Source organism: Oikopleura dioica, chromosome 1 (assembly GCF_907165135.1).
Source record: "Oikopleura dioica chromosome 1, OKI2018_I68_1.0, whole genome shotgun sequence".
Classification (NCBI taxonomy): Eukaryota; Metazoa; Chordata; class Appendicularia; order Copelata; family Oikopleuridae; genus Oikopleura; species Oikopleura dioica.
The window spans coordinates 7,480,877-7,500,741 of NC_137291.1; the positions used below are offsets into that span (position 1 = coordinate 7,480,877).

At 40.6% G+C, this 19,865-nt stretch overlaps 9 protein-coding genes across 9 annotated transcripts; 3 read left to right on the forward strand and 6 right to left on the reverse strand.

Moving 5' to 3' along the window:
- Window positions 1-617: 617 nt before the first annotated feature.
- On the forward strand, window positions 618-947 carry LOC145711882 (uncharacterized). The gene is made up of 2 exons (XM_081789571.1): window positions 618-758; window positions 798-947. The coding sequence occupies exons 1-2, from the start codon at window positions 675-677 to the stop codon at window positions 945-947; spliced, it is 234 nt and encodes a 77-aa protein (XP_081645697.1). The 5' UTR covers window positions 618-674.
- Window positions 948-1,145: 198 nt separating this feature from the next.
- On the reverse strand, window positions 1,146-1,942 carry LOC145711010 (uncharacterized). Its single transcript, XM_081788725.1, has one exon. It carries the CDS (start codon window positions 1,899-1,901, stop codon window positions 1,257-1,259), a length of 645 nt encoding a protein of 214 aa, XP_081644851.1. The 5' UTR covers window positions 1,902-1,942; the 3' UTR covers window positions 1,146-1,256.
- A 319-nt stretch (window positions 1,943-2,261) lies between these two features.
- Window positions 2,262-3,353, reverse strand: LOC145711106 (surfeit locus protein 4-like). The gene is made up of 5 exons (XM_081788836.1): window positions 3,101-3,353; window positions 2,948-3,058; window positions 2,736-2,907; window positions 2,574-2,695; window positions 2,262-2,532 (listed from the first exon to the last, which is right to left on the reverse strand). Exons 1-5 carry the CDS (start codon window positions 3,338-3,340, stop codon window positions 2,323-2,325), a joined length of 855 nt encoding a protein of 284 aa, XP_081644962.1. The 5' UTR covers window positions 3,341-3,353; the 3' UTR covers window positions 2,262-2,322.
- A 3,878-nt stretch (window positions 3,354-7,231) lies between these two features.
- LOC145698236 (uncharacterized) lies at window positions 7,232-8,335 on the forward strand. Its single transcript, XM_081775441.1, has 5 exons — window positions 7,232-7,439; window positions 7,483-7,541; window positions 7,750-7,878; window positions 7,925-8,108; window positions 8,150-8,335. The coding sequence occupies exons 1-5, from the start codon at window positions 7,292-7,294 to the stop codon at window positions 8,275-8,277; spliced, it is 648 nt and encodes a 215-aa protein (XP_081631567.1). The 5' UTR covers window positions 7,232-7,291; the 3' UTR covers window positions 8,278-8,335.
- On the reverse strand, window positions 8,279-9,194 carry LOC145698247 (uncharacterized). Its single transcript, XM_081775452.1, has 4 exons — window positions 8,995-9,194; window positions 8,727-8,948; window positions 8,586-8,681; window positions 8,279-8,542 (listed from the first exon to the last, which is right to left on the reverse strand). The coding sequence occupies exons 1-4, from the start codon at window positions 9,118-9,120 to the stop codon at window positions 8,360-8,362; spliced, it is 627 nt and encodes a 208-aa protein (XP_081631578.1). The 5' UTR covers window positions 9,121-9,194; the 3' UTR covers window positions 8,279-8,359.
- A 1,208-nt stretch (window positions 9,195-10,402) lies between these two features.
- On the reverse strand, window positions 10,403-11,157 carry LOC145701213 (uncharacterized). The gene is made up of 3 exons (XM_081778443.1): window positions 10,930-11,157; window positions 10,743-10,890; window positions 10,403-10,700 (listed from the first exon to the last, which is right to left on the reverse strand). The coding sequence occupies exons 1-3, from the start codon at window positions 11,003-11,005 to the stop codon at window positions 10,403-10,405; spliced, it is 522 nt and encodes a 173-aa protein (XP_081634569.1). The 5' UTR covers window positions 11,006-11,157.
- A 324-nt stretch (window positions 11,158-11,481) lies between these two features.
- Window positions 11,482-12,614, forward strand: LOC145710082 (uncharacterized). Its single transcript, XM_081787773.1, has 3 exons — window positions 11,482-11,622; window positions 11,668-12,150; window positions 12,294-12,614. The coding sequence occupies exons 1-3, from the start codon at window positions 11,532-11,534 to the stop codon at window positions 12,581-12,583; spliced, it is 864 nt and encodes a 287-aa protein (XP_081643899.1). The 5' UTR covers window positions 11,482-11,531; the 3' UTR covers window positions 12,584-12,614.
- Window positions 12,615-13,087: 473 nt separating this feature from the next.
- LOC145698168 (uncharacterized) lies at window positions 13,088-14,735 on the reverse strand. Its single transcript, XM_081775373.1, has 3 exons — window positions 14,062-14,735; window positions 13,655-14,016; window positions 13,088-13,610 (listed from the first exon to the last, which is right to left on the reverse strand). The coding sequence occupies exons 1-3, from the start codon at window positions 14,705-14,707 to the stop codon at window positions 13,128-13,130; spliced, it is 1,491 nt and encodes a 496-aa protein (XP_081631499.1). The 5' UTR covers window positions 14,708-14,735; the 3' UTR covers window positions 13,088-13,127.
- A 17-nt stretch (window positions 14,736-14,752) lies between these two features.
- On the reverse strand, window positions 14,753-19,771 carry LOC145698157 (mitochondrial adenyl nucleotide antiporter SLC25A24-like). The gene is made up of 10 exons (XM_081775362.1): window positions 19,508-19,771; window positions 19,118-19,214; window positions 18,911-19,068; window positions 18,651-18,860; window positions 18,308-18,387; window positions 18,137-18,213; window positions 17,642-17,851; window positions 15,848-16,203; window positions 15,550-15,772; window positions 14,753-15,504 (listed from the first exon to the last, which is right to left on the reverse strand). Exons 1-10 carry the CDS (start codon window positions 19,570-19,572, stop codon window positions 15,283-15,285), a joined length of 1,698 nt encoding a protein of 565 aa, XP_081631488.1. The 5' UTR covers window positions 19,573-19,771; the 3' UTR covers window positions 14,753-15,282.
- Between the last annotated feature and the right edge of the window lie 94 nt (window positions 19,772-19,865).

A 19,865-nucleotide genomic window follows, 5' to 3' on the forward strand; every position in this document is an offset into this window, starting at 1 on the left:
CGACGATGAAAAACGAAAGATGACCCTCATCTCCAAAACCAAACACGATCAGCACGTTCCAGAAACTGCCTTCAAGCAATTCCATAAGAGCACATGCGTCGGCGAAGTGATCGGAAATGGGAGTAAGGTCCGATTCCGCAAGAATGTCAACGATCAAAATTGCAATGACGAGTTCGACTTCAGTCACATCGTCGACTTTGACATCGGTAAATTAAATCATATTCTTTCGAAAAATATTATTTCATATTATAGGATTCGATGATTCCTGGCTTGTTAACGAATTCGGCGATGAGCGCATCCTACGGGGCGGCGTTTCCAACCAATTTCAATGCCGATTGAAAGCATCTGACCACGGCTCGGTCGATGCCAATCACTTTATCGAAGCTAAGCTCGAGGCTAGCGATGGTCTCCTTTTTATTTTCAGAGAATTCACTCGCCATAATCACCGCAAAATTGGCGAGCCACTTACACCTACTCGCAAGAATCTTCCAGGACAGAATGGACATCAAATGTCAATTCCGACTTCGAGGTGGCATACCAATCTTTGCCAACATCGTGGCTGTCGATTTCTAGGTCTTTGGAATGACCCACGATTTTTTCTCCTGACAATTTTGCACTGTATTTTACTCGGAGAAAAAAATTCGGGTAATTCCAAGGTCTCGAAATCGACAGCGATGGTCAAGACATTGACTGGAAAGACCATTACCCTCGAAGTCGAAGCTTTTGACACTATTGAAAATGTCAAAGCTAAGATCCAGGTAAGCCAGAAATCAACAATAATAATCATATTCTTTTAGGACAAGGAGGGAATTCCCTCAGACCAGCAGCGACTCATCTTTGCTGGTAAGCAGCTTGAAGATGGCCGAACCCTCTCCGACTACAACATCCAGAAGGAGTCTATCATCCGGACGACTTTAATACCACCATTCGTGTGTTGTCCGCAATAGATTCCTTAATAAAAATCGCTCCTACGTAATTGTAAATCGCTCCTATTGTAATTGAAAATGAAACCGCTTCGTCAAAGTTGAAATAATAAGTTTCGTAGTCAATCGATCTCAGTAGAATTCAGTTTATTCGGTTCCAATCTTCCAATCTTTACCAGATTTTTTGTCGAATTTATTTACAAAGAAAGATTTATACGATTCCTAAGGTTAAAGGAGTACTTGAAGTAAATGATGAATATACATTCGAAATCAAAGGTTAAGAGATCGAGGGAATCAGCGAAGGAACGTAAATAGTAGATGTCAGCGATTGAGTTAGACAGATCGTGCAGGAAGAAAACGGCCCTTTTTATCTCTTCTTTTTCCGTTCAGTAGATTCTCAGCACGCTCCTTTTCGTATTCTTTGATCTCTTTCTCGCAGTCAGTCAAATTCTTGAGAGGCTCCCAAGTTGCCGCGTCAATGTTCCAATTCTTCCAAAGGACTCTGTATTGAATCTTTCCCCAGACGTAACGTTTTCCGATAATTTTCTCGACGGTGTAGATCTCGTCTTCGTGAGATTCTTCATAAAACAGGAAGCCCTCTGGAATCTTTGCACTGCGTCTTCTTTTTACTTTCTCAGAGATTGTCTCGTGGACTTTCTTTTCCTCCGCCTTCTTCGGTGACTCCTGTTTGCTCGATTTTCGTTGCTTCCGTGGAGGTTCGACTGTATCTTCTTCGTCTGATGAAAGGACGATTACTTCCTCCGGGGCTGTCCGTTTTGTTTCGCTGACAAAACTTTGGAGGGGTAAGGTACGAGTAAGGGCTTCCTCGGGCTGTGTCTTCTTTCTTGGCATCATTTGAGGTTCCCGCGGTTCGGAAAGTGGGAACTTTTCTCGCAATTCTTCGCAGATCATCTGGTTCAACTCGTCAAATTGGGAGAAGATGGAATCCCTTCTTCGTCGTTTTTGAATGGGCTTCATCTTTATCTCGGCTGGTTTGTGAAAGTCCTTGTTGGTTTTTATCGTAAAATTTGTTGTTTCTGAGCATTATTAACGACATCCTCATTTTATAGTCATAAAGTTGATCTCTAGCGCCGTGATGATGAGACGCAGGTGCGTGCCCTGACCGAATTTCGCCGGCTGTAATAAAAATAAATAATTTTGCTTGTTATTATTTCATCAAATAAAAGGCAGCGGCAAGCAATTTGGCAAATTTTGAAATGCCGATTCTAAGAACCCAAATTTACTGACATTTCAAATCTCACATTTGTCTTCCTGGGTGTTGATAAGTGGCGATCAATATTCAAAAAATATTTAATAATAAGTCAGGTTATATTCACGAAGTATTAGATTTATTAAAAAGGTTTCAGAACAAGCAATTATTTTCTAACACACTTTGACTTCATTCTTTCTTCATCTGCTTATCCAGACTCAAACCGCCAGGTCCATACAAAATCCACTGCAGACAGACTCCAATAAGTGTTAAATTTGCAAAAAATTCGTAGGCCACATGCTCATAAGCAAATGGTTGGTCCCAGTAATCCCAGAAACGGTGATAGTAGAAATTGTCGAATAGAAGTGTTGCGACATATCCGCATGCAAAGAATCGTGTCTGATTTTTGATGAGATGGATTCACTAGTTTCTTCCTTTACCTTGAAGCCCAAAACGATCATAATAACGCAGGGCAAATTGACGACCCAGTCGAGGAGGAATCGCCAGTGAGAGAAGATGAAGTGAATCTTCGAAAAGAATAGAAATCCAAAAAGAAGACGCCCTAGAAGGATATTTCGTCTGAGAAAGTCTGGCTTTCCTACCAATCAAAGACATGTAGGATTGCTTCGTAAACTTCTGTCCTAACTGTGGTAGACCAGCGAAGAGGTTTTTCGATTCTTCACAAGCTTCAGCATAAACAAGGATGATTGCAGTAAGAAGCTTGGACATTTGCTGGCATTGCCACAAATTGAAGTTTACTCCTCCTGGGTAGCCCTTATTTTTTGAAATAATTGTGGTCTCTGACGAGTTTTACCTTGAGAGCAAGAACGTTATAAAAGCTCATGAAGACCATGTACAAACAAAATCGCTGCTGGACTTTTTTGTCTAACAAATTCGTGACCATCAACAATCCAGGAAGCAATTTCTAATTTACAGCGTTAAATTTATCACTGATCAATCTACTCACGAAGCAGAGTGGCCAGATGAACAGATTTGCCATGAGCCAGTCTTGCTCAAGTTCCTCGGTCATCCAAAGATTGGAGAAATAAGTCTTGTAAGTGGTAAACTCTCGAATATATCTCCACGAGTCTTCTAGCGTCGAAGCCATCAAACAAGCTCTTGCAGCGATGGGGAGGTACTTCCTCGATTTCGTCAAAAATCCTCCAGCTGCTTCATCAGCCTGGTCCAGAAAAGACTCGGCACTCATCTTTCACAATCTCTTTTTCCGGAAAAAGGGAAGAAAATAAGCTTAGTTATCAAACATAAAAACGGAGCACCGATGCCGGGAATTTATGCTCGCGGCAAAGTGCTCTGAAAATCTTTGACTTTCAGAAAATATCGAATTTATTTGTTGGACAGTTGAGGATAGTGGGTTTTTGCTTGTGATGAGTAAATGCGATCCGGCTGTGGAGCTTGTCGCGGAAGGAATGGGAGCAGAATTGCTTGATCCGTTCGTGGGATTTGTGCCATCGCTCTAGCTTGAAAAGTGTTGATCATTAATTCTGAAGCGTTTTTCTGTACCTGTTTGACTTGAATATCGCGCAAGATATCATGATGCATTCCTGGATTAGAAGCATGAAAGAGGCAAGTTTGATTTGCTTCCATTTCCGGGAGCAGTTGATAGTATTGAATGTTGTTTATAAAAGTTTTATGCTCGAAGCATGATTCTTGAATTTCGACTTGTCTTTGAACCAATTGCCGGACAATATCGTCGATTTTTTCATTCCCGATTTCGTTTATTTCATCTATTAGTCGCTCAACAAAATATCTGTATTTCAAGTTTAGAGAATATTCAAGCATATAGCCACCTGTATATTTGATGATCAAGTTCAGTCATTTCCAAGATTTTTGCTTTCGAAACCGAAGAAATCGTTGCCCTAGTCAACTTATCATCCGAACGAAACTGGTTTTGTTTTAGGCTAGTGATGTCCTCGAGGGTTAAATCAAATTTGACCATCATCACAGCAAGAGATTCCTCCAGCTTTTCCGTAATTAGAATAAGGTCGAATTCGTGCGAAATAAAATGAATTAGGTCGGCCACATTCTCGAGCAAGATAAAATCATCGGTAAACATCCTCGCCTGGGGATTTTCGAAGGCAAATGATAGGTGATCATTCTCAGCGGCCATAAGTAGATCGAAGTTGTTGACAAAGTGGTTAAATGCCTCCTCGTTTGTTGAATCTCCGAAGCGATCTTCTATTGTGGAGATGATTTTGTGCAGTTTGTTTTGGTGCCGATAGAAGTCCCAAGTTGACATTATCAGCTCATCTGGTGATCGAAGAATGCCGATTTTCTTCGTGTTTTTTCCAAGAATGGTATCTACGAAAAATCACAGTGAAAGTTATGGCTAGGCTTACCGCGGTGTTTTCTATTTTTCAGGCTCTTTTGAAAAATCTCCCCATACTTTCAGAACATATGCATCAAGACAAGCCTTGAAAAACTGCACTTGCAGAATTTTCGATATGAGTCATCTTACCCCCTTTTTTGGGGGATTTTTAGCAAGAAAAAAGCACTAGTTTGATTAGAAGCGGCTTTTGAGTGCGTGCTAGATCGATTTTGATAATTTGATGCCTACCATGTGAAAGATAAGCGCAAGATGCATCGATACATATGAAATTTATTATTGCGGAGTACTTCCTTCATATGATTCTAGAGCTCCAAAGTTGACGCAAGCAGCCAGATACGAAAATCCAATATTATCAACTTCTGATATAAGCATGCTATGATGATGTTTTATAGCTCAAATTGAAGCTTATAAATTACTGAACAAAATGGAGTGGTATTTTTTGACCAGCCGGTTGTGCTTCCGGTTCGTCGCGGTTCATACCCGGAAAAAGGTCAAAATGTAGAAATATGTATATCAAATGAATTAATTTTCAACAGCGAATCTTTTGAACATATTCAGAAGTTCAACCGCCCGGTTATTATTGCGGTTCATGGTGGTTCATGGTGGTTCAAGCGCAGAAATGAACAAAATAGCAGCAATATGTATATCAAATTGAAACATAAATTAAGAACATTCATAAAATCATTTAATAAGCCCGAACCAACCGGTTGTTCTCCCGGTAAATGGCGGTTCCAAACGGTTCAAGCCGGTTCAAGCTAAAAACATGCTCAAAGTGGTTCAATATGGTTATCAAATGTATTCATTTACAATAGCAAAGCTTTCTAGCATATAATGAAATTCAACCGCCCGGTTATTCTTGCGGTTCATGGTGGTTAATCGTGGTTCAAGCCCAGACATGAACAAAATAGCATCAATGATCCTTCGGGTCGGCTTGGCCCCGTCTCAGACTGAATTGTATAAACGGGCCTGGCCTCCCCTTATTCTTGCCCGTTTAAAGAGACAAAATCGATTAAAACCGGGCGGTTTGCGCATATTCAGTGTTTTACCACGCGTCCGGATCTCGTTAAAGTTTCAAAAGACGTGCTTTTTAAAAAACATTCATTTGATATACATATTGAACCACTTTGAGCATATATTCGGCTTTAACCGGCTTGAACCGTCAGAAACCTTCTTTTTCCACGAGAGTTACCGGTTGGTTTTGGCTAATTCAATGATTCGACGAATGTACTTAATACAAGATTCAATTTGATATGCATATTGATGCTATTTTGTTCATGTCTGGGCTTGAACCACGATTAACCACCATGAACCGCAAGAATAACCGGGCGGTTGAATTTCATTATATGCTAGAAAGCTTTGCTATTGTAAATGAATACATTTGATAACCATATTGAACCACTTTGAGCATGTTTTTAGCTTGAACCGGCTTGAACCGTTTGGAACCGCCATTTACCGGGAGAACAACCGGTTGGTTCGGGCTTATTAAATGATTTTATGAATGTTCTTAATTTATGTTTCAATTTGATATACATATTGCTGCTATTTTGTTCATTTCTGCGCTTGAACCACCATGAACCACCATGAACCGCAATAATAACCGGGCGGTTGAACTTCTGAATATGTTCAAAAGATTCGCTGTTGAAAATTAATTCATTTGATATACATATTTCTACATTTTGACCTTTTTCCGGGTATGAACCGCGACGAACCGGAAGCACAACCGGCTGGTCAAAAATACCACTCCATTTTGTTCAGTAATTTATAAGCTTCAATTTGAGCTATAAAACATCATCATAGCATGCTTATATCAGAAGTTGATAATATTGGATTTTCGTATCTGGCTGCTTGCGTCAACTTTGGAGCTCTAGAATCATATGAAGGAAGTACTCCGCAATAATAAATTTCATATGTATCGATGCATCTTGCGCTTATCTTTCACATGGTAGGCATCAAATTATCAAAATCGATCTAGCACGCACTCAAAAGCCGCTTCTAATCAAACTAGTGCTTTTTTTCTTGCTAAAAATCCCCCAAAAAAGGGGGTAAGATGACTCATATCGAAAATTCTGCAAGTGCAGTTTTTCAAGGCTTGTCTTGATGCATGTGTTCTGAAAGTATGGGGAGATTTTTCAAAAGAACCTTGAAAATCGAAAAACACCGCGGTAAGCCATAACTTATGGCTACTCAGCTGCTTACCTACAACAGTTTTGTTATAAACTCCCTTTTCAAACATCAGTTGAAAGTGATTTCTTCCCGTTTCTGATCCAAAATAGCAGCTTTCCAAGATAACATTTTCCCCCAAAGAGACTTCATCTTCGGCAAAAAACGCGTCCATCGAATACCTCAGCGCCATTTTTTGAAAGATCGGAATGACAGTCGATGTTCCAGCTCTTGAAATCGGCAAGAAGAAGAAATTCGATTTAGGCACTTTTATCGCGTCTCGGGGATTTATAAACAGTACGAAAATTATGTGAGTTGCCATGAATGCAAGAGCAGTGTAAAAAACATAACGAAATTTTCTCATTTTCAGGGTTTATTTTGATTGCCACGGAGAAACAATTTTTGATGCGCTGAGGTGGCTCCCGGCCCTTTTCTGCAAAAACTTTAACATTGAGCTTCCTTATTTACTTTCTTATTGTTTATGTTTAATAAAAAATGTATCTAAATTTTACGATGCTGCCCTTTGGAAAACTGTAAGCAAAATGATGTAACCCGCCCCTGAGCAAACGTCGACAAAAACATAATCTGTGAAAAACAAATTCCGTTTCTTTTTTCAAATCTTTCTCATTTTCCCGCTCACTCGAGAAAAAAATGAAGATCTTCGCCTTTTTAGCTGGACTAGCGCTTGGTCAGGCGCCGATTCCAAATCGACCGGTTGGTTTCGTCTACAACCCGACTGGCAATCAGTTCGTAGAGAATCCAGTTGAAGTCCAAGTGTTCATCGATCTTCAATGCCCAAGTAGGAAATTTGTCTTGATTAAAATGCTGAGTGTTGTTTTCAGATTGTCTCTCCGCCTGGCCTGGGTTGAAAGCAATGGGCGATCATTACGGTCCTAATGTCAAGGAAGGTTTTGAAGACCCGCTTAAAGTATTTGCTTATTTTTCTTATGGCTTAGCTACTAATTCGAAAGTAAACTATCTTGTTTTTGTTATTTCAAGACACCTTGGCGATCTCTTCAAAGAATCACGGTTTTTGAACTTTCTTTGATCAAACAATTAATTTCAGCTTCGAAAATGAGGCTTTTTAAATTTGACATTCAAATCCCTCAAAGCTTTCAGTTGTTGCCTTTCCGCTTCCGTATCATCGGGCTGCTTTCAAGATGGCCTGGGGTCTTCAGAGTGTAAATAAGATGAATCCTCAGCTTGCTTACGATTACATGGACAACATTTTCGCAAACGTGAGAAGACAAAATGATTTATGATTTATTTTGATTTGATTTTTAGCAAGAAGACATTGCAAACTACGCATCAGGCACAAATGACAAGGATCTTGTCCAATACATCGCCAACAAGACTGTCGAAAAGCTCGACATTGATAAGAACGCCTTCCTTGCTAACATGGCTGACCCTGATCTGGACTTGGCGACCCGAGTCGACTGGAAATTTGCTTGCTCACTTGGTGTTTCTGGTTTGACTAATTTTCCTTCACAAGTACTCATTCTATTCCAGGAACTCCAATGCCATACATCAACCGAGTTTTCCTCGACCAAGGCGTTGCCGAATTCACTCTTGACGACTGGAAAAAAGTCCTCGATCCAATTGTCGGACAAAAATACTTTGAAAACGACACTCTTTAAAAAATATTGAAGTTTATGAAAGCTCATGATTCGCTGTTAATAAAAAATGAAGATTATTCAGTCATAAGGTCAGTGGGATATTTTATACAGCTTCTTCATCAGAGGTTTTCACAGCTTGCCACATTTCAATTTGATTGCCCTCGAGGATCGCGCCCATTTGAGCCTGAGAACAGAGCGGGAGAAAGACGGTGAGCAAACAGCTCAGGCATGCTTTGTCAGCAGAGTCATGACCTCGCAGACGGTCAAACTTGCGTCGGATCGTATACTTCAACGCTTGATGAGGGCGATAAAATGTTGGATTTACTTACTAGAGCGACGGTCCAAATTAGGGCAAGGACGATGAGAGTCAAGCCGAAAATAGCGAGGACGTAAACCATCGTGGGCAATTTTTTCCAGTCAACGTCCTTGAATATTTATGAAAACTTTGATTTTCCGGATTTCTAAGGTACCTCTTCTCCAAAGGTCAAGATAGCTTTGATGGCTGGATCATCCATCCAGCCTGATTGGGAGGCTAACTTCCCAGCTTCATCCGGGTCTTCCGTGTAGAATAAGGACAAAGCTTTAAAAATGAAGAAGACGACGACCAAAATGACGCCCATGATCAAATACTTGATCGGTGCTCCGAAGGCAAGTCGTTTTCCGATGAAGTATGTTGCAAGTGGTGAAGGAAACTATTTTCAAAGCTGTTATTTTGGCAATAATTCCTGAAAAAATTACAAAGAACCATTTGCACCACGCTTCCGATCGGCAAGCACACAGTTTTTCGGGATATCTACTGTCGTCGTTTACGAGATACTCTCTCTGAACGGAAGTATGCCGAGTTTTTTCAGGAGTTTCCGACATTTTCTCTGCAACTAAAGAATTTATAGCAAGTCTCAAGTCAAATATAAAATGGTACGCATGGCTAAAGGCTTCGCATATTTTTAACGACGGGATCTAACAGGCGGAAAAAACGACTCAGACGAAAATGCCTGTTTTACGATGAAAGAATATTTATTATTCTGATCTGATTTATACGAAAAAGAATAGTTTCGTATTCAAGGACTTTTCAGCTTTTTCATGAAAATGGAATAGACCCGTTAAAAGTCTAGGTCATTTTTGGTCCCGTAAAAAAATTAAAGACGAGATAAAAATCTGGGGCACTTGCAAACAATAAATTGATTGATTTTGATGGAGGCGTAAAATTCTGATTACAGCGAGGTCTAATGATAAGAATCAGCAAAGTGATCGAGCCACCTGATAATATCACGACCACCTGCCAATTGCTTGTTTTTTTACTCTTTAGCGCCAACTTTCAAGCCCCATATAACCGAGGTTACGAGTTGAGAAACATAAAAAACAATAAAGAGAAAAAAAATCCACAATGACAATCAAGCAGGAGCCAGTTTTCAAACAAGAATGCATCATCAAGGAAGAAATCAAGGAAGAAGCACCACTCATCTTCCCCAGCAACTCCGAAGCAGCTCAAAACGAAGCTCTTGAATCAGCGATCTACGAAGTATTCTTCGAAGAAAAAGCTCAACAATTCAAAGAACTCACAAAATCTATGGAAGTTCTGCAGAAAAAGATTCATCTCAGAACAGAAAACATCGAAAAGGTCCTTTTGGAACTGACAACGATCAAGTTGTTCGATACGAACGCTGAGGAATCAGCAGAAGCTTGGAAACTGCAGCTTCGTCTTGGATTGTTGAGCTTGGATCGGATCAATTTAGAGCAAGAAAGAGATGAGATCGAGGACAAGCTGTATGAGCTTCTTCAAGCTCCGGATAAAAATCCAGGAGATATCGAAAAGGAAGAAACGCAGGAGGATGAGCCAGTTATAAACAAAAGTCTGGTGCCGAACAGAATAAGAAAGAAATCGACAACTAAACAACAATCTGGCCACAACGAACTATCCGCCAAAAAAGTTAACATCGAAAAAATCAAAAAATCGAAATCGCTTCAATACAACAAAGGTTCAGCTAAAATATCTGCCCCAAAAAGAACGGCAAAGAAGAGAAAGTCTTCTGAAGCTGATGAATTTATCATCACAGATGATATTTCTTCGGAAAACAAAGCAAACCTTATGCCAAAACGACGACGAAAAAACAATTTATGAACACGTAATTTCACTGTTTCATTTTGTTTATTTTGTATTTATGCAAATAAAAAGCGGATATGTTGTCTCTGAAGTTTTTCTTTTCAAATACAGCTTGTTGTCGTACTTTTTCTTGGGCGTCTCATTAGGGCGATTCTTCGGAGTTCTCGTTGCTCTTCGGTTTCTATAAGACTTGATCTTTTGGACGAAGAGGATGATTTTGTGCTTTTTAATTTTTAGGCAGGCCATATTAGAACTGAGGTCATCCCCTTTTCTTGGTTTCTTTCTTGGGTTCCATGAAGTCGTATCGATTTCATCGGGTTCCTTGTGTTCGATTTCTTCTGTGCTAGAATCAATGAAAACCACAATGAAAATCCGAAAGTGCTACTTTTCTGGAGCAATATCGACCATCATCGGTGTCCAAGACGCCTCAGCCAGTGCCCTGATCTCGGAAGCTCCTGACAACTGCGACTGTCGGCCAGAATCATCAGATTCGTCTGCTGACATCTCATTTTTCCGCGCTTTTGCTTGTTTTTCTCATTCAAAATTAAACTCTGATTCTAAAACCTGTTTACCTAGTCGCCGCTTTTCAGCCCTGAGCAACTGATCTCTAGGTTCCACTTTGCCCGTCCTGCAGCACGAAAAGAACATGATCTATTGATTAAAGAAGTTTCTATTTAGAACTGGATTAAGAATTTCAGCAGAGCCTTCAGTTGAGTTTACCTTCACCTCTCCGCGGTGCCACCAGCTCTCGTATTTAGCGTATTTTACGTCCCAGAATGTAAACGAGATAGAAGGGTCTATCTTCGATAGCGCAAGGCTGCTCTGGTCAGATTTTGGATGAAAATGGAAGTTTACGAGCGATTTCGAATATTTCTAATTTCACGTGAAATTAATTGACCGAAATTACGGCAGTTATCTGGGTCAAGCCATTTCCGCATAATTCCTATTCATATTTTCCATCTTTATTTTTTATTGAAAAATAAACAGATTAGAACGATCGAGCAAGACACTGACAAAAATATCTCTTCACATGTATAAAATTGTTTGAGGAATTCGTAAACAATCGGCAGTTCGATGCATTGGGCCAACTCAGACTTAGCTCTTGTTTCGGAAGTAATTATCAACATTCGCATAAGAGGATAATTTTCATAAATAGATTTTTACGAGAGCAAAAATGAAATTTGCTGCATTGCTTGTGGCGAACTCAGTGAATGGAGAATGGACACCACCCGTAGCTATTGGAAGACCAAATCCTCTTCCCGAAGGTATGTTTTGGACAAATTTGAATAAAGAATCATTCAATTTTACAGGAATTCAACTTCCACCTCCGGGAAGACCTTTTGGCGGTGCACCACCACCCAGAAATACAGGATGGCAGGGACCAGTTGCCATCGGGGCAGCCCCAGAATTGCCGCCCGGAATAAACATTGTTCACGGACAATCAATGAGCTCAATGCTCGGGCCTCCTCGTCGTCCTCAAGCTCCACCACCAGCTGATGGCTGGACACCGCCTGTGGCCATTGGAGCCCCAAATCCGATTCCGCCAGGCATTGATTTAGTACATGGAAGATCGATGCGTCCAAGGGTTAGTTCAGAAGCTCCCGCTGAAGAGTCAGAATGGCAGGCGCCGGAAGCAACTGGACAAGAGACGCCACTACCTTCTGGAATTGAATTACAGCACGGGGAGTCAATGCAAACTACCCCAAGTCCAAGTCAAATAACACCGCAGCAGAATTTGAATCCAACTGAGTGGACACCACCAGCCGCTTTTGGTGCCTTACCTGTCGAAACTGGTAAATATAATCTTACAGTAGTTAATTATCGTTAAGAATTACTTTTTAACATATTTCTGGGTTATTGATATTATTCAAAACATATTTTTGGTAATTGATGCGGTCAACCAAGGAAAAGATTTATGGTAATGTTCTTATTTCAGATGGAGTAGAAATCGTCCATGGGGAAAGTATGCTTCCTGCTAAAAACGTGGATCACATCGAAGATGCAGAACACGAAGGCAACGAGCCTCAAAGCAACCACAACTCTGAGGATGCTTCTGAGGAGGCGAATGAAGTCACGGTCAAGGAGGACCCTTCTCCGTCCCCCGAGCCCGAGCCGACGCCAGATGGAACAACAAAAACACCATCAGAAACAACAGAGTCACCAGAATCATCTTCTTCTACACTTCCCCTTTCTATTTTGACTCTGTTAATATTACTCGCTCTATGAAATAATATTCCAAATAAATACCCAACCTCAACGCGCATGGAAAAGCTCATTAAAGTTTCAGTGATAAAATGAGCGTGTCAGTATAAAAAGCTATTTCGCTAGGGGCGGCTATCATCAGTAATCACCTGTTAAAAGAAAGGATGAAATCAATTTTTGCCCTGATTATTGCACTTTTTTCGGGACCAAAATGCGAAGCGATGGACTCTCTTGGTAAGTCCCAAAAGTTTTTAAATTATTTTGAGTTTCGGTGAAGGAATCTTAAAAAAAGGCACATTTGATCATGATCAAATTTTAGGTCGGCTAAAACTCTGCCAGGCAGTGGTCAAACAATCATACATCTCCCCATACATGAAAAGTATCTGCGGAATCTCAAAACGACGAAACCCATTCTCCTGAAGTCCCTGCAGGAATTTTTATACACTTTCATAAAATTTTTAAATAAAATTTCATAAAAGAAATTTCTCAAAAAGTTCTCGATAAAAATTTATTATTAGCTGTTAAAATGGAATAGATAAGTGAGGCAGTTGTATTCGTTTTCGACGGATTATTTTTTCTTTGCTTTTTCTGCCTTGTCGTTTTCCTCGACGAGCGCGTCGAAATCGAAATCATCGTCGTCGTCGAATCCGTCTTCTCCTGTATCAGCCGGTGGAGGTACTATTGGTGCTATTTTTGGCGCCTTCGTGGCGGCATTTTGGGGTTCCAGTTTGACTATTGTGGCTTTCTTCGCAGCTGGCTTGGCTATTGGAGGTTTTGGTCTGGAATTAGAGGTTTCTTGATGATAAGGAGATATTTTTGAGGTGGATGGCTTGTCATTTTTAGCGGTGCTCTCCGACTTGGTTCTTTTTCTTGAGTCTATTTCGGTATCGGACCGCTTTCGTTTTTCAGCAGTCTGTTTCAATTTTGGAGAGGAGTAAGTGGGATTTCTTACGACTGTTATTTGGGTCGCTTCTTGCTGTTGGCAGAAAGTACTAATGAAGTCATCGAGTCCATCGTCTTCCCACTCGTCATCGTCGTCGTTGTGAGTAAGCTTATAAAAAAGGCTAGCAATGATTCTAGAGCGGACTTTCTCACCTCAGATTGAGTTATGTCAGTTTGATGGGAGACAGCGGATATTGCGGAATTGTCCATCTCTTTTGAATCATTAGATTCGTTGACTAGGTCTTCGAAGCCGTCCATATCATCCCACGTCTGTGAGGTATCAAGTGCCGGTGATCGTTGAGATGTCAAGGGAGTTGTTTGAATGAAACTACCGCTTATTTCATCAGCTGATGGATCGGGCGTGACGGAAAGAGTGCTCGGAGGAGTGTAGATCGTGCGTTCTCCATTTCGGGAACTCCGACGTTGGCGATGGAGAGAAGTTTGGTGAAAAATGGAATCCGGTGGTGGAGCTTCATCTCGCTCTTCGTCAGATGAAATGTACTCAGCTTCGTCGTCTGAAAATAACATCATAATTTACAATCGTTCTGAAGACAACTTACTGTCAAACTTAGGCAAGCCGAGCGTTGGTTTTGGCATTAACTCCGTCGAATTGCCGCGATTTGGACTACCAATACTCGATTTTGTGTCATTGTACCCTAGCTTGGAAACTTGTGCATGTGTCGGATAGACGATTGAGCTCATCGTGCTCGAATTTTCGGAATCAGTTGATCGACGGTCACTCGGTTTTGGTGCTTGCGTTGAGGTCCCCGACGGGCCAGGCGTATCTAAGTCGGAAGAGTCAGATTCTTTGAAGAGTCCAATGCAAGGAACTTTCGTTTCAACGAATTCTTGCTGTCCGTTCTTTTCAGTTTTTATATATTGGGTAACCATGTCAAGGTTTCTCCTTTTCGCTTGTTCCATCAATACTCTGTTCATTGTCGCGTACCCGTGTGCTGCCGCTTCCTTGCGGGCGTTTCGCTGTCTTACCACGGGGCTACTATTCACGTATCCCAAAGCTTTCTGATACATGGCTTCTGTTGTAGGCGTCCAGTTTGCCGGTATATAAGATGCACTTTGCACCTTTGGTTTCGGAGGGGTCTTTTTTGGCTGTGACTGTGGCCTTGGTCTTCGAGATTTTCTCGGTCTTTTTTCGATAACTGGGGAGACACATTCAAAAATGTCATCCACGTCGTAACCCTCGGACATGTCCTACCGATCATCTGTTCTGAACAAAATCATATGTGAAATGGGTCGTTTTTTCGAAAAGCCGTAGCATTCGCACAAGTGAACTACTACTGAATGAACTTGTTTTTTTATTACTGTTGTCGTTTTGTTTTAAATAAGAACATGAATAGGTATGAATCAAGGACAGGAATTTAAGAACTTATTCTGTTTTTTGAGTATTCTAGGGAAACAAGTGCTCGCACATAAAAAAGTAAAACGCGCAATTTTAAATAGTAAGGATGAATCATAACAACGATCCAAGATGCTTATTAAATACAGTAAGAAATTCAGGTTTTCAGTACTACTGGTACTGAAAGTATGCTGTTTCGAGACTTTCAGTTTCTGGCTTGTGGTTTTCTGTACACTTCTTTTTTGAATTGATTCAATAAATAAAAATTAATTGCATTCTTGATAGTCTATGAAGGAAGGAAGAAAATGAATGAAATCGGGAAAAAATACATGCCGCTGACCAAAGAAGCTCGCGGCACAAGAAAGAGCTTTTCAAAATAGGCAAATTAGTGAAACTTTCTTGTCATTTATAAGGTGGTTTTCTCATGTTATTTGCTTCTGTAGTCAAACTTAATTTTCAGATATTCCCAAACGCCGAACGTAATCGAGGTAGCAGCAACGGCTTTGGTAAGATTGGCGCCTATTCCGTGGTAGAACCCTCTGAAGCCATAGTCCGTGTGGATTTCCTTGACGATTTGGCCGATATACGGGGCGCGGTGCTCAAGCGGCGAGCCCAGCTCCACGTAATCTTTTGGCCGCATGGCTTGCATCTGATAAAAAGAAATTAATTGCGCCACCCTTGTCCGCTGAATTACCTTTGTTCGTATTAAATTGACAGGATAAACGAGCGTTCCAGCGACAAATGAGCTTGATCCGCCGATGAGAGGAGGGAGGAACCAGTAAAGATGCCCATCAGAATTATTTGCCCATTTATGATTGCTCATCAGGTAGCCCTTGGCAGTCTCGGCAAAGAGAAGTTCAAGACCAGCGTAGGGGAATATGCCGAAAACGGTGGGAAGATATCCTCGCCCAAATGCTCTTCAGACCGGTTTTCAATCAGTTCATCATTTTGGTCCTTCGAAAATGGACGTATTGGACGCTGAAAACCGCTTCCTGAATCCTTCTTCCCTAACTATCGTCCTGGCACAATTGAAGACTCCGTTAAACTGCCCCGTCGATCTCAACACCATTCTCGTTTTTAACACCTCGATCGGATATATACAAGTTTGCGCCATTGCACCAGCAGTAGCGCCAGCAAAGAATCGTTGTGTTTTCGATGGCTCTGCGCCGCAGAAGTTGTTTTTAATCGTTTCGAAAATGCCGAACTTGAGGCCTGTCTCAGGGAAGATCTTCATGACGTTTACGAAGTTTCCTCGCCACAGTGATTTTAGGCCGCCTTCGGAGTACATGAATCTGAGTGTACTCAGGTAGCCCTTTCTCGTTGATCGCTCATGGACTTGGAAGAAGACCTAAAAGAACGCAATAAAAATTGGAAGTCCCAATTTGGAACTCATTTCCGAAGTTGAGAAAAACAACCGAGGGGAAAAGGGAGGACCCAATCGCAATAAAAGGAAGGGCCTTTGTGGGGTAGAGAAAATATTTGCTCGCTCGAGCGATTTACATTCACCCCAAACATCCCCCGGTGGGAACAATTGTTCCAAATATAGCTGGTATCAGCGAGTTGTCACCTGTCGAAAATAGGCAAAAATAACTCTCCAGTCTTCCCGTCAAAGAGAAAAATGCTCGCTGTCTACAGAATAAAGGAGGTGAACTCGACAGGCTCTGCAAGCTCTAACGAATGGACCAAGAAAAAAGCAGAACTATCAGAAGAAGAATTACAGAAAATTGTTCAAACTGAGGCTGAGCTGGATCATTTACGAGAGCGGCAAAAGGTCCGCAAAGAAGAAATCTCTCAAACAGCTCAAAAATTGAAGTTCATGAAAATTCATACGAAAGAGATAAAGAAAGCAAAAGACATCAACTGGGGAGACAAATTTGAAATTTTGCAGAAACGAACTATGAAAGAAAATGAACTGAAATCGTCGTTGAAAGATAAAAAGAATGTTGAGGAAAAATTGGAGAAGAAAATAATCAAAATTGAGAGTAAATTATTTGTTCAACTGTCGATTCTACTCGACTGAAAATAAAGAAAACAAAAAAAAGGTTTTTTCTTCACAATTTGGAAAGTTTGGCCCAATTCACGAGCTTTCTCACGCGAAAATTGTTTATCTTGACGAAAAAAATGTTGTTCTTTCTCCAGGAAATAGGCCAGATTGGAAACGATTAGACACCCCCCACTGAGAACAGGCGCAGTTATTTACAACCCTCTAGTGTGGCACAGCGCTGGTGCGAGGAAAATTGAGTATTTATAGAGGCATGACTGTAGGAACCCCGAAATTAATTCTTTCAAAAAATCAAATGTTTTCGGTTTACAAAATCGAAGAAAAGAAAAGAGACGGAAATAGATGCCCACAATTTCAAGCAGAAAAAATTCAAATAAAGGATGAAAAAATAAGGTTCGTATTCTTTAAACTTTTATCTAACTAAGACATACTCAAGTGAGCTAGAAAAGAGTTTCGCTACTTTGAAAAATCTTCAATCCCAGCTTCATTCAGCGAAAAAATTTATCGACGAAGGAATAGAGCGAATAAAAATCATGGACAACAAAGATCGAGAAATCGCGCGAGACAAAGTAGGGCGATTTTCTGACAGAAACGCTAGAAACTTGTTCTTGAAAAAACGATACGAAAAGAAGAATAATATGAAACGAGTTCTAGCGCAGGAGAAAAAAAAGAAAGAGGAAAGAGAGAGGCAAATTAGAGAAATTGAGAGCAAAATTTATCGCCAATTGAATCAAGATTAAACTGTGCATTAAATTATTAACAGTTAATGTAACTGTAAACTTACTTTGAGTCGATCCAAAGGAGCCGTGGTGGTGCGCGAAATCGCTCCGGCTATTCCGCCAAAGAGGAAAGTCTCGACCGGAATGCGATCCAAAATTGACAGCTCGCTATTGTCATCTGTTGTGCTTCGTTGCTGACTGATGTACGCCGTGAATTCGATATTCGCAGTTGAGAGTTTGTGCGAAATGTCGTAGAACATTTCTGCAAGACCCGCCTGAAAAAAAAAGAATAATATTTGAAAAGAAAATTGGCTGGCCATGTGAGCACTGGTTTCTCAGAATTTCAGATTATCGATTATCGGACATACTATTGGACTCAAATAATCACACCCAAAGGAGCTTAGCTCGGCAACCTGTGTTGGAAACCTAGGTTATGTTCTGAAGAGCTCAAATAAAAAGCCGCGTAGACTCGACTCAGGTTTTCTACGTAGTACGCAGGTTGTCGAGCCCAGCAAAGAAGGAGAAGCTTCATGGCCAAAATATCTTTTTTAATTGCTCACTTTGAGGATTTCATTCGTTCTTCTCGTGTTGAAAAGTTCTGATATGTGCCAGTCTCGAAACTCGTCTCTTGTGATTTCTGAAAAATAAAATGATTCAAAGCCCGGCAAGCCCAAATTGCCGGGAAAGATCACGTGATGTCTGTACTTGTATCGTAGAATGTTTGTATTTACCTAACTGGCCATCTTTCCAGTGCGATTGAATGAGATCTTCGTCCAGTAACTCGATCAGAAATGCCGTTGCTTGTGCCTCGCTTTACTAGCGCTCAAGATTCGAATTCGACTTATCACCAAGTTTATCAATTTTACTGACCACTCTTGCTTGTACCTTGCTCGAAGGAAGCAACGTGACACGTTATTGCAAACAAAGAAGAATGTTACAACTTGTAAGAATCACGAGTGTTTCCAAGGCGATAAGCTCACCTTAGGGTTCAATCAAGAACTGAGGAGTCAAGTCTACGAAGGGGTTTTCTTGATGGCACTGAAGAAGAATAACTTATATTTGTTGAGCGCATTCCTGAGATCCAGGTCTTTCAAATCCTCGTGGTTGATGATGTCCGTGATCGTCAAAACACCATCATTATCACTGTCGAGTTCGTTGAAGATAATCCTCGCTCGTTTGTCATTTTCGTGCATGTAACCAATAAACTCCTGCTTCGTCAAACTCCCATCGCCGCTTATGTCCGCTTCTTCTATGATTTCAGACGCTTTTTCTTCCAAAATTTGTCTAGCAATGAAAATAATAAAAAACAAATTGGGGAGTTTTTGAGTATTTACAATTGAATAGGGCATATGCGCGGCGTTGAGTCCAGATTCTTGTCTGACTGATTTTGCTGATCCGAAAGTTGGTTTTCTACCAAAACCTCAACGATGCATTCTTTTTCGATCTTCCCGTCGTTGTCTTGGTCTAATTCGTTCCATTTTTCGACATATTTCTAAACGATAGAAACGCTACTTCTGTGTGCGAAATCAATAGTTTCTTACCTGATGATTTTCAGCAGAAAGAGATTTGAAGCGTTGCCTTTTTCTCCTAAAATTTCCTGAATCTGCGGACGGCGTCGGAACTTCAGGCATTTTCGGACTAAAAGATCAAATTTTATGTCTGATTCGAAACGCTTCAGTAGATTTTCACGATTCAAAGCAATAAAAAATCAAGACAAAAGGCGGCATTTTAATTGACAAAACGAAAAAGTTCGCATTTTTTAACGATGATGAAGACTTCATTACGAGAATAAACCGCCTTTGGTTTTAAGAAAATGAGAGAAATGTGTGACCTTATAAAATGAAATTCAATTATCATTGCAATTGCTACTTCGATTTCTCTAAATCTTCGTCTGTATCTTTGTCATCTTGCCTGTAATAAAGAGTAATTACCTCAAACATTCTCGCTGAACAGCTTCCGATATTGGAAATTTATCCGAATCGATATTTGGCGTCATTTCGCCGATTCTGGTTTTTTCTCTCTTTCGAGAAAAGTTTTTACTTTCGTATCATTTCCATTTTCTTCGTATTCAATTCTTTAAATTCTCTGATTTAAAAAGTTCAGACTTCCAAGTTCAAAAAGTTTTAGGTGTTAAATCTAGCGATAAAGGGAAAAGGAGGATTCTTCTTTCTCTTTTTTGTTCTTTCCACCTTGACAGTGAAATTCGATTGGCCGGAGCGAATAACTGGACTTTGCGCCTACGCATTTTTGTTCTACTCGCGGGGCTGAGCCGCCATCTCCGCCAAATTT